General features: G+C 42.0%; 1 protein-coding gene across 2 annotated transcripts in view; it reads right to left on the bottom strand.

The window, feature by feature from the left end:
* ELP1 (elongator acetyltransferase complex subunit 1) overlaps window positions 1-12,691 on the bottom strand; it is a 106,224-nt gene that overhangs the window by 57,600 nt on the left and 35,933 nt on the right. For both annotated transcript variants that reach the window (XM_075204624.1, XM_075204625.1), the window contains exons 14-15: window positions 11,878-12,039; window positions 9,243-9,349 (exon numbers count right to left, since the gene is read on the bottom strand). In XM_075204624.1, the coding sequence (XP_075060725.1) occupies window positions 9,243-9,349; window positions 11,878-12,039 (269 nt within the window). The remainder of the gene's footprint in view (window positions 1-9,242; window positions 9,350-11,877; window positions 12,040-12,691) is intronic.

Genomic DNA, 12,691 nt, shown 5'->3' with positions numbered 1-12,691 from the left:
AGAAAAGAGAAAGAGGGGAGTGAAAGGTTCACGTGAAAAGAAGAAAGAGGAGAAATGAGGCTAAGCGAGTTCCTGGGAGGGGGTGCAGCCGGCACACAAATCCCTCAGGGATCCACGAATCTCGAAATAGAAAAAATAAAGAATATTTTGGGGATGATTAGCGTCCACCCCCGTGGGGTCCTTTGGGTGCATTAGTATCAGGGGTAAACCCGACACGAAAATGCATATAAGACGGATAGATATAGGTGCTATAGATTACTGGGTAGCAGGCATTGGAGACTGGTGGAAAGAGTACCAGGGGTCCTATATCTTGTGAAAATGTAGGATTTTGTCATGGAGGAGACTTGTGATACATTCCATTGAGGCTATATACCAGACCCCAGAGGTTATGCTTTGGAGGCCTGGAGGGCGTGGGGACTTCCAATCTTTAGCTATTTGTAGACGCGTCGCAGCGCATATACTTTGCACAAGCTTATTACTGTGTTTATTGAGGACTTTATTCTGAGAGCATAATAACAACCATTGGGTCCGGGGAAACCTCAATCTCCAAAATTTTAGAAATATAATCAGAAACCTGGGACGCTCCACAGCATTTTTAATCCAAGCTGACACCAAAGCGAACCTCAATGAGGCATCTGAAAAAACAGTCATTATTTAACTTATATGCAAAACAGAAAACTAATTTGCACCCCTTGCATTGAAACATGGTTTTGTCCGGGAGACTTAAATAAGAAACTTCTTAATTTAAGTTCCTTAATGAATCAGGCCCAAAGAGTCCATACCGAACCATCCCAAAAGACAATTTTACAGCACAAGTGAACTTAATCACAAATGTTACCCCAGCCGCACCATCAATCCAGTGCCTAGCAGGGGCTAAAACTAATTCTCTAACCCCTACCTGACCCCCTAAGGAATCTAATGGCTGCCTCAAGCAAGAGCGACAGTGAGGGGTCACCTCCAGTCCGCTGCTCCAAGCAGTTCACAGCTGGCCATGCTGTGCACCGCAGAATCAATCCTGATGCCAGCAGCTGCAGCCATGGAAGCCGATGTAACTCAGTGAACAAAAGAGGCAAAAGCATCCAAGTCAAAAATAAAAAAATAAACAGTAGGTAAATATAAACTTAAACAGGGGCTGTCTAGCAGCCCCAAAACATCCCTATACATCAGGCACTTCATTGGAGCCTAAACGGGAAGGGGATATAGAAGGAGGAGCAAGGGGCGAGGTGACAAGTTTCTTAAAGTGCCCAACGTGTATTTCTACTACACTATAGCCCAATGTCCCCCAATTGGATGCAGGAGAAATATATTTGGCCTTAACATACATATTTACTAATACAACATGGCACCAGAGAACTTTACTTTAAAAAACCCAGCAATGCCTAGTCTACTATGGAGTAATATTGTGTAGTTTGATGCTGTAGGAAACGGACACTGAAATACAGCTTTGGGACCGTATGACTTGTACCTCTCACTTAAAACTCTCAGACCTCAAATGCAATCATGAAATCATGCTGCAGGAACCCTGGTAATGATGTCACCAGGATGAGACGGAAATTGTTTCGCGCTTGCAGTTGTGATGGATGATGGAAGGTGTAGTTTACGGTCACAATCTTTGCACACAGAGCTGTTGTGTAACTATAAGCTGCCCATTCCCCATCAGCACTGCATTTTGAAAAAAACACAAAGCCAGAAACCTTTTAGTGGGATTCACAGAAGTGTCTATAAGGTAAAAATAATAAAACAAAATCAGATGACACATTTCTTGGGTAAATATAAGCTTTATTTCTAATATTATTAACGTAAGGAATTGCCTTTAAATTACTCTTTATTATTATGATTTTTTTTTTTTTTTTTGAAAATAATTTTTATTGGGTTTTTTACAAAACAAAACATAACAATGAATTTGAAACATACCAAAATAAAAAAAAAAAAAAGTATAAACATAATGTTTACATATGAAAATCAGTAAACTTTACACACATTAGTAAGAAAGATTTGGAAAAGTTATCTTAGAATCCGGTATGTTATATATGCAAAAGAACAATGTTGTTTGTTTTTATTTTTCAGGGGGTGGGGGGGGGGGTGGGGGAGACGAACAATAAGGGAAGGAAAGGTTTTGAGGGGGGATGGGGAGGGGAACCGGAGGATATTTTACTCATTGTTTCATGCTATCGACTATAAAGAAGGGAGGCATTAACCTTTGTGGCTATATAGGGATCAATTTAATTTGGGAATCTACACAACCTACTTGTGAGGCGGTCCCTCCTAAGCCTGAAGGGGCAAACCTATTAGAGCAATGGAGATTCGTCAAACGGTTGTCAAGGGAGGCTCAGCCTCATAATAATTGGTCCAGGAAGACCATGTGTTTTTGAAATTCACTGGTTTGTCTTTAAGATGAGCTGTGATGCTTTCCATTCTATAAACTGACCAAACTTTATTAATAGTGGCTGGGAGAGAGGGGGGAGAGGAGTTTTTCCATAGAGCGGCAATTAAACATTTAGCAGCATTTAATATATGATTGATAAGTTTTTGTGAGGAGCGACTAGTGCCTGGGAGCCGTCTAGGTAGAAGCGAATACAGGGGAGACTCGGGCATCTGAACCAGAGTAATGTCCTTGATGAGATTATGAATTTGAAGCCAATAAGGTCGTAATTTAGGACAGCACCACCAGACGTGCAACAGGGTACCCCGCAAACCGCATCCTCTCCAACATCTATCACTAGTAGTCGGGAAGATAGAGTGGAGACGAGAGGGGACCAAATACCATCTGTAGAAAATTTTGTAAGAGTTTTCCTTTATCTTAACTGATATAGATGACTTGGCTATATTAGCTCTCACCTTTGACCATTCTTTAGGAGTCAGGGTCTCCCCGGTGTCTCTTTCCCAGGCGAGCTCATGAGGGTCCTTGTCGGGCTGGCCAAAGTTATTAATCAATTGATACAAGGTGGAGATTAAGCCTCTGGTGGTCGGGGAACGGCGACACAGAGAGTCTAATGAAGAACAACGAACCGAAGGGGGGGGCGCATTTAAAGATCGATAGAGGTGCCTGAGTTGAAGATATTGATAGAAGATTTTCTGAGGTAGATGAAATCTTCTCTGTAAGTCTGAGAATGTAGGAAAGACTCCCGACGGAGCCAGATCCCAAATGAAGAGCAAATTATGTGCGGACCAGTAGTGAAACATTTTATGATCTAACCCTGGTTCAAAGTTTCTATTGTTCCAGAGTGGGACAAGCAATGGGTAGTTGGAACGCAACTTATAGAATCTGGTCACTTGATCCCACAATGAAACGGAAAAACGAGCAGTTGGAAGCTGGGCTAAACGTCTTGTCCTATGTTGGGGTGGTATCCAGAGTAAGGAGTACGGAGAATATAGTTGTAATATATCTGTCTCAATCTGAGTCCATACTCTATATTGAGGGGGTGAGTGCCACAAGATACACTGTGACATATGTGTAGCTCTGTAATATTTTATTATATTTGGGAGGCCTAGTCCTCCAGAGGTTTGATGTTTAGAGAGTATTCGCATACGTACTCTAGGCTTACGCCCCGCCCACACAAACTTAGAAACCATTTGCTGAAGGTGCTGAAGTACATGCAGGGGAACCTGGATTGGGAGTGTTTGCCATAGATAAAGCAATCTAGGTAAAACATTCATTTTAATTGAGGCCATTCTGCCAATCCAGGAAATGTGAAATTTATTCCATTGCGTTAGGTCGCCTCGAATTGCATTAATTAGTCTAGGGAAGTTAGCTGCGTATAAAGAAGAATAATTCTTGGTTATATATATTCCCAAATACTTAATCTTATTGTGTTGCCATCGAAAATTATATGCAGTTTTAAGTGGCTGGGTGACGTGTTGAGGAATATTAAGATCTAGGATTTCCGACTTGTCCGCATTAATTTTGTAGTTTGATAAGGAACTATAGAGCGAAATTTCTTCAAAAAGATTAGGCAGTGATTTATGTGGGTTAGTTAATGTAAGTATAACATCATCAGCGTATAGCGCTATCTTATTATCTCTGGAGCTCGTGGGAATACCCGTAATTTCCGTATTGTTTCTAATTCTAGCAGCTAAGGGTTCCATAATGAGGGCAAAAAGTAAGGGTGATAGGGGGCAGCCTTGGCGAGTGCCATTATTTATTTTGAAGGGCGTAGATGTGAGGCCGTTTGCTAACACTGAAGCTGTGGGATTATGGTATAGTGCCGAGATCCCCTTACAAAAGGAGCCCTGGATCCCCATGCTTCCCAAGGTCTGTTGGATAAATGGCCAAGCCACTCTGTCAAAGGCTTTCTCAGCGTCTAGAGCAACCACCAAGGCAGGGAGAGACGCACTATTAGCTATATGAATTAAGTCTATTATTCTTCTTGTATTATCTGAAGCTTGTCTTCCTGGAACAAATCCGACTTGGTCCGGGTGGACCAGCGAAGGGAGAACAGCCCCTAGTCTATTTGCTAGTATCTTAGCAAAAAGTTTTAGATCAACGTTAAGTAGGGAGATGGGCCTATAGTTACTCACTTCCGTCGGATCTCTGTCTGGTTTAGGTATTAGGACAATCCCTGCTCCGGTGGTGGCTCCATCAAATTTTCCTCCTTCTAGGATCGATCTAAATAACCCTGAAAGCATGGGGACCAGTTGGCGCACAAATTTTTTGTAATATAAAGAAGAAAATCCGTCAGGACCTGGGGCTGATTGACGTTTCAGCGTTTTAATGGCCTCAGTAATTTCTTCTGGGGTGAGCTCTGCGTTAAGGGTCGCTAGCTGACTTCTACTGAGTTTGGGTAAGTGGCAGGAGTGGAGGTAGCTCTTAATGTTTTCTTTAAGGAGGGCTGGATCTTCTATCGTTGGACACAAATTATATAGGGAAGCATAATAATCCCTAAACCGTTGTGCAATTTTTTGAGGGTCAAAAAGAGGAGAACCCGAAGAATCCTTTACCGATAATATTCTGTTGCGGGTACGGCGGGCACGAAGTTTGCGAGCCAAGATACCATCTGCTTTGTCGCTTTTTTCATAAAATTTTTGCTGAACCCACAACAGAGTCTTAGCCGCCTGTTTTGATAGTATTTGATTCAACTGTCCTCTAAGTGAGAGGAGTTTTAAATATAGTTTCTTTTTAGGGTTTGTTTGGTGACGAGATGCAACATGCTGAATCTGTTGCTCGAGTTCGCGGATGCGCTCTTTTTCTTTCTGCTTTTGATGCGCTGCCATTCTGATGAAGGTGCCTCTTATAGTAGCCTTATGGGCTTCCCAGAGTATAGGCTGTGATATCTCCGGGGTCGCATTCTGTGAAACATAATCAGTAATAGCCTGAGATATCTGACTAATGTTATCTTCTTTAAGAAGTAACGACTCATCCAGACGCCATTTAGGACGTGATTGCAAGAGCCGTGGTAAAAGCAAAGACAACTCAATTGCCTCGTGGTCTGACCAGGACACCGGGAAGACCCGGACATCTCCCAATTTCTGGGTTGTCCGATGATCAACAAAGAAATAATCTATTCTTGAATACAGGTCATGAGGGGCCGAATAATGAGTGTATTCTCTGGAAGAGGGGTATAAGACTCGCAAGGCATCATACAAATTGAAAAGCTTCAATTGGTCTCTCAGCCTGCTAGACTCCTTAGAGTGTCCTGGGGAGATATGAGTTTGGCTAGATCTATCTAGAGATGGGTCCAAGATCGTATTAAAGTCCCCTCCTACAATAGTCATGCCAGTTGCATGAGAGGATAGTTGCTGAAAGAAATCTGCGTAAAAAGCTCCCTGCTGCACGTTTGGGGCATATACTGAGGCTAAGGTTACAGGACTCTGGTCCAAAGCGCCCTTCAAGATAACATATCTACCATGAGGGTCAGATATCTGTGATTCAACAGTCAGTGGGACTCTACTATGTATCAGTATTGCTGTACCTCTGCGTTTTGTATTTGTAGTAGAATAAAAGGCATGTGGATAAGATTTAGAAGCCAATGAGGGATGAGGGTCTCTAAGATGTGTTTCTTGCAAGAAAATTAGATCTGGGTTTTTCCTCTTAAAATATTGCAAGGCCACTGTGCGCTTATTCGGCGAATTAAGGCCGTTGACATTTAGAGATATTATTTTAAGACTCATGGGGGATAATGGTGTAAGAGAAGCTTTATTTTAATAATGAGCTTGAATCCTTCATTTAAGCCTAGTAGTTGGATGTGGGGGAGGGAAGACACATAAGGAAAGAGGGGATGGGAATGTATGGCGGTCCTGATCTCGGGACGATATCCAGGACCTAGATGAAAGAGATGTGGCGGGTTGCATGACACCATCTCTTTGGTAGTGGAATGGTTAGTGGGGGAGTGGCACTACATGAGAAAAGCCGTGTAGAGCTAATAAGATCTGTGCTTAGCTCACTATTAAGGTACATGGGTGTGGGTGAGACAAGCATGGGTGGAGGGGATCTCGCAGGTGGTTATTAGAACGAAGTGACATAAATGGCATGATATAAACATCAAATAGAGATAAGTCAGAGCAGTTCAAACAAAAAGAACATTTCAACATTATAAACAAGAACTGTAAACATATTCTATATAGGTTCCGGAACACGAGAAAACCCGGAGTAAGTACTAGTATAAATTAATTAAGACTCCGTGACTATTATTATATCTCACAACTGGAACGGAATTAGTTAATGTCACTGTTTACTAATACCTATATCAAATAGTTACTTAATCTGTGAAAATAGCGAAGACCTATAATCCATTTTTGTATAAACTCTAAAGAAGTGTACACAATAAATGTAAATAAAGTATTAAGCTAATTACGTATTAACAACCATAGTCATAGTTAAGACAATATAATTACTCCAACCTTACGAAGAGGAGATCTTAATATAGCGAATAGACTGGAGTCAGGTTATGTACAAGAATCACATTTTCTGCCAAGATGGAGTCGGAGCCGAAGTTTTCTGCTGCGGAGGAGGAGCTGAAGTAGAAGGATCAGAGTCCTGGATAAGGTGAAGACGCTTGAGCAGGTCAAGACCCTGTTCCGGGGTTCTCACCGAGTGGCTCCGGCCATCTTTTGAGACAATTAGCTGGAATGGGAAGCCCCACTTATATTTTATTGAGTGGTTGCGTAGAACTTTTGTGACATTAATAAGGTCCCTTCGTTTTTTCAAAGTAGATGGAGCCAAATCTTGATACAACTGCAGGTGCGATCCAGAGTAGGAGATCGATTGTGCATTTCTAGCTGAAGCCATTATTCGTTCTTTGGTTTTGAAGAAGTGGAAACGTATAATTATGTCTCTGGGGGGTTGATCTGGATTTGGTTTCGGGCGGAGGGCTCTATGGGCCCTATCCAGGTTAAGTGATTCTTTTGAGAGGTCTGGTATCATCTGGAGGAATAGGCCCTCTAAGTAGTCAGGCAAGGCTTCTGAAGAAATGGATTCCGGGACATTTTTTATCCGGATGTTGTTACGTCTGTTTCGGTTCTCTAGATCTTCCAATTGGTCCTTGAAAGTAGAGAATTCCGCACGTAAGTCAGCTATCTCCGTGTCTGTTGTTTGTTGGTGCTTAGAGACTACATCCAGCTGATTTTCAACAACATCAGTGCGAGAACCGATTTCCGATATTTCCGACCGAAGCTCAGAGACAATTGATCTCAATTCTGACTGAATTGTTTTTGTGACTATGGCAATCACATCCTTGGGGGTAAGTAGATTTTCAGGTGATGAATTATCTTCTGAATCCGATCCCGAATCAGCTGCTTCAGTCACCGCTTTAGAACGGCCACCAGCCTTTTCCAGAGCTTTTATAATGGTATGTTTGGGAGTGCTACTTGTTTTTTTATTTTTGTGAGACATATTGGCAAGTGGAGAGCACCCACAATCGTTCAAGGATCACTGTACGGACCGCAGCTTGCAACTATCAGATGTGCAGAACAAAAGATGGCTTCCCAGCCTGCATAGAAAGATTTTCGACACTTCACTTCAAGACATCAATAGAATGTAATGTATCCCACACCCACTTAGATTAGAATCAAGGCAACATTTCTTTGTAACTGAGATCTTTCAGTATTCTCTGGACCACTCTGTAAGGCCTCTCCGCGGAGATCTGTGTCTAGACAGCAGGCACTTGGGAGCTGGCGCTGCACTCTCTTCCTTGTGCTGGCCGCCAGGAGCGGAAACCGATATCTCCTTTTTTTATGCTGGATAGAACTACTTTTGATAAAACATTTCTCACACTTGTGCAAACCTGCTGGGATTTCAGAAGCTTTGCTATAACTGATCCAGGTCTCGATGAAGCGGCCAGCTTATTACTCCTCTTAGTGATTCCACAGAGCGGAGAGAGGCTGACAGGCGGCCAGAGAGGATGCAAGGGACCCGTTGAAGCGACAGCGCCACCTGTTGGAGCCTCCCGGGATCTGTGCAATTGAACTGGAGCCGGAAGAGAAGCTGCCCAGCGGTGCTTATGGTTGCCGCGACTTCCGGTCCGCGTGGTTTCTCCTTAGCCCTGGAATCTGGCCAGATAGATGGTAGGCAAGGACGGGGGACCTCCGCAGGGGGCACAAAACCGTTGCCTCCTCACCGCGCCTTCCCGCAGTTCAGCACCCACCACACACGGAACAACGGCGGCAGGGAGCCTCCTCCTGGCTCAGCGCTGATCCAGACAGCCTCCTCTGTATGTCGCGTGCCCTCCTGAAGGTGAGGTGTATAGCGGGCACAAGTGATAGCAGCGGGGGGGGGGGGCGGGGCAGTGCCGTTGAGCGGACACGGAGACAGGCCGGGAATTGCGCAGGGATGGCCCCAGGCCAAAAGTACTGGTGATGCGGAGGTATGCCTGCGAGTCACAACTGCACCTGTCTAGGCACAACAGTTTCACAGCAGAGTTACAGGTGTCCTGGACAAATTCAGGGGGTGAATAAGCTCAATGTAAGCTTTTTGTCCCATCTATAGGACGGAGCTCCGGTGAAAAGCAGCCTACTAGTATGGCGGTCTAGCCACGCCCCCCTATTATTATGATTTTATAGTTATGATCGTACAGTCTGAGACAGCATTTATCACCTACTTTCTGAAAGAATTAACCAGAACTATATTAATTAAATTCCCATCACAGAAACTTCCATGCTTCTACTGGGTAAACATTTAAAATAGACAGACATGCTTTCTAATATCTGTGAACTTGTTTTTATTAATAACGGCACATTAAGTAATGGGAGGTTATATACATGAGACAATATTCGCTTTAATTTTTAAGGAAAACTATTAATGTACTCACCCCAAAGATACTTCCAGATTTGTCCATTTGCTGTCTGAAGAGCACATGTCCTGGAGTTTGTGCTATAACAGATACTGATTACTTGCCCATTAATTGTCACACCATGCCTAAATTGAAAAATAAAATAAAAAATACTAATAAATATTTCTATGGTATTTGCCACCATGACAGTCTTGCGTCTGAGAGAAAAAAGTAAGAGGATATTGCAGTTCAAATTTGCGTTTACTGGCAATAAATAAAATACAGGTCACATTTTTAAATAAATATAAGAACTGTAAAAGGTTTTTCTGTACGTACCGTAAAATACCCTTTAATGGTACTATAACCTGATGGAATATGTTTTACCCCTAGAAGGCACACGTGAACAAATAATCCATCAGTGAGACAAGAAAAGGAGCAGAGTAAAACAGAGACATACATTCCTGGGATGGCCTGTTTTCATACCCCAACTCCATATTAATGATCATGATTTTAGAATAAAATAAATATATATGTACATATATAGTGCAGTCCGGAAAGTATTCACAGCGCTTCACTTTTCCACATTTTGTTATGTTACAGCCTTATTCCAAAATGGAATAAATTCCTTTTTTCCCCTCAAAATTCTACACACAATACCCCATAATAACAACGTGAAAAAGTTTGAGATTTTTGCAAATTTATTTAAAATAAAAAACTAAGAAAACACATGTACATAAGTATTCACAGCCTTTGCTCAATATTTTGTTGATGCACCTTTGGCAGCAAATACAGCCTCAAGTCGTTTTGAATACTATGCCACAAGCTTGGCACACCTATCTTTGGGCAGTTTCACCCATTCCTCTTTGCAGCACCTCTCAAGCTCCATCAGTTCGGATGGGAAGCGTCGGTGCAGAGCCATTTTCAGATCTCTCCAGAGATGTTCAATCAGATTCAAGTCTGGGCTCTGGCTGGGCCACTCATGGACATTCACAGAGTTGTCCTGAAGCCACTTCTTTGATATCTTGGCTGTGTGCTTAGGGTCGTTGTCCCGCTGAAAGATGAACCGTCGCCCCAGTCTGAGGTAAAGAGCGCTCTGGAGCAGGTTTTCATCCAGGATGTCTCTGTACATTGCTATATTCATCTTTCCCACTATCCTAACTAGTCTCCCAATTCCTGTCACTGAAAAACATCCCCACAGCATGATGCTGCCTCCACCATGCTTCACTGTAGGGATGGTATTGGCCTGGTGATGAGCGGTGCCTGGTTTCCTCCAAACATGACACCTGGCCAAAGAGTTCAATCTTTGTCTCATCAGACCAGAGAATTTTGTTTCTCATGATCTGAGAGTCCTTCAGGTGCATTTTGGCAAACTCCAGGTGGCCTGCCATGTGCTGTTTACTAAGGAGTGGCGTTCATCTGGCCATTCTACCATAGAGGCCTGATTGGTGAATTGCTGCAGAGATGGTTGTCCTTCTGGAAGATTCTCCTCTCTCCACAGAGAGTCAATGTATGCCTTGTATTTATTTTATTTTCTCTGACCTTGTGCACTGTCTGTTGTGGAGAATGTGCATTGAGTTAAAAGTCTGCAAACCTGTGACATGCAGCTTTGTATGCATTATTTTCCCGTGCAATAATTTAGCAGACGAGATCAGGGTAGTGGCATGATGTGTAGATCTGTATGTTTGGAGAAAGTCTTTAGTGAAGGTTTCCACGCATATCTTTCAAGATTAGCTGTGTGAAGACTCTTTTAAACCTCTATTGAAATGCTCAATTTCTTCATTAGCCTGAGCATAGTAAACAAAAGACTTCAATGCATAATAATTTCCCCTCTCCTGAAGGATTGGAATACCAACAAAGTAAATTGAGGTCCATTATCCAAGATTAACTCCTTCAAGTTACCTTCTCTGTTAAAAAACTATGGAGAGGAATGAACTTACTGGAGCAGAAGTGACTTACGCAGTGCAAGCAACCTCTGGCCATTTACTGTAGTAATCAATTAATGGGATAGCGAAACAGCAATCGAGAGGTGCATTGCTGAACGGTCCAATAGTGTCAATAGCAAGTTTTTCCCATGCAGTGTTAGGAAAAAGAGCTGGTTTATTAACACAAGATAGCGGATAAAATGTTTTGAGACTATGTAACCAAATTCACATCTCCCTCAAGGTAGCAATATACTGTTCTGTCACTGGATGCGCCGGCAAAACTTATAACTCTCAGCTACAACATTGACGTTGGGCACAAAAACGTCTTTAAATGCTGTGGGAGCAGTTACATATTTGTCATTCACTAAAGGAAGTTTGCAATAAAAGTACTGGCCTTCTCCAATAAAGTAGTGGATCAGTAAAGCACAATTTCTGGTTTCTGAGAGATCTGTATCATTAATTGCAAGCAAGTCGTTTTCAAACACTCTACGCCACACAGTAAAAGGCAGGTGTAGGTGTACACAGTAATAAAGAAAAAAAAAGGGGCCATTCTCGTTACCAATATGTTGTGTAGTGGTTGGGGGATGCAGAGAGGAGCCCAGCAGTAACATTCAACACACAGTTTATTCAACATAAACATCTCCTTACAACTGCAGCAGACAAGAACCAACTTTTATTTCATAAATGGTCAATGTTCCTTTTATAGATCACAACCTACTGTCAGAAACTAATAATAAACCACAGCTACTTACTGGAGATTAATAACCAGGCCATCTTCCACAGGCATTGCGATGTGGTAAATAGTGGATTGAGAAGAACACTCTCCTTGGCTAACAATCAAGAAAGTATCATCCTGCACCCAAGTTAGATGGCGAAAGTAAAGAGGTTGTGTGTTGCCTGTTGGTGCTTGAACTCTACAAATGAAAAATAAATCAAAATAATGTTATAATCATTACACTAAAATAGACACAAATGTTAGATTTATCACTTTGTTAAGCTCAAATCATATTTACTGTAAAATACAGCAGAGTATGTTAGCACCATATAAATAAGGAAAATAATAATCATAAATAACATTGATCTAATTTTTGTCATGGAATCAATTAAACATTTGTTTAACATAGCATACATACAAACGTTTCAGATCATTTACATACATAAATATTGGTGTGTTAATCATATGTAATGCAGAATGATGAATGACACACCAAACTGAAGCAGAGTTATTTAGATGCTAAAAAAAGAAAGAAGAGCAAGCCAGGAAGACTCATTTACTAGGGCTAGGTACACACTTTAGCGTTTTTGTCCAATAATCGGGTAAATCAGCAGACATACGATTGTTCGGTCGGAAGTTGGGTTAGTGTGTATAGTGACACAATGGTCGAAAGTCATTTCAAAGTGTCGATTGTCGGCTCATTTGGTTGTACTGTTTAATATTTTCCGACCAATCACCTAACGATCATGCTCACGATCTCCATAGAGTTTGGCTCTTTTCAGCCGATGCTATCAATGAATGTACCAGTGAATAAATGTAGAGAGACTACTGTAGAAGGAATAATTCATTTG

The sequence above is a fragment of the Mixophyes fleayi genome, chromosome 1 (genome assembly GCF_038048845.1).
Source record: "Mixophyes fleayi isolate aMixFle1 chromosome 1, aMixFle1.hap1, whole genome shotgun sequence".
NCBI lineage: Eukaryota > Metazoa > Chordata > Amphibia > Anura > Limnodynastidae > Mixophyes > Mixophyes fleayi.
Note: the sequence above shows the minus strand (reverse complement) of the source record. Positions and strands in the feature narration are given on the sequence as shown.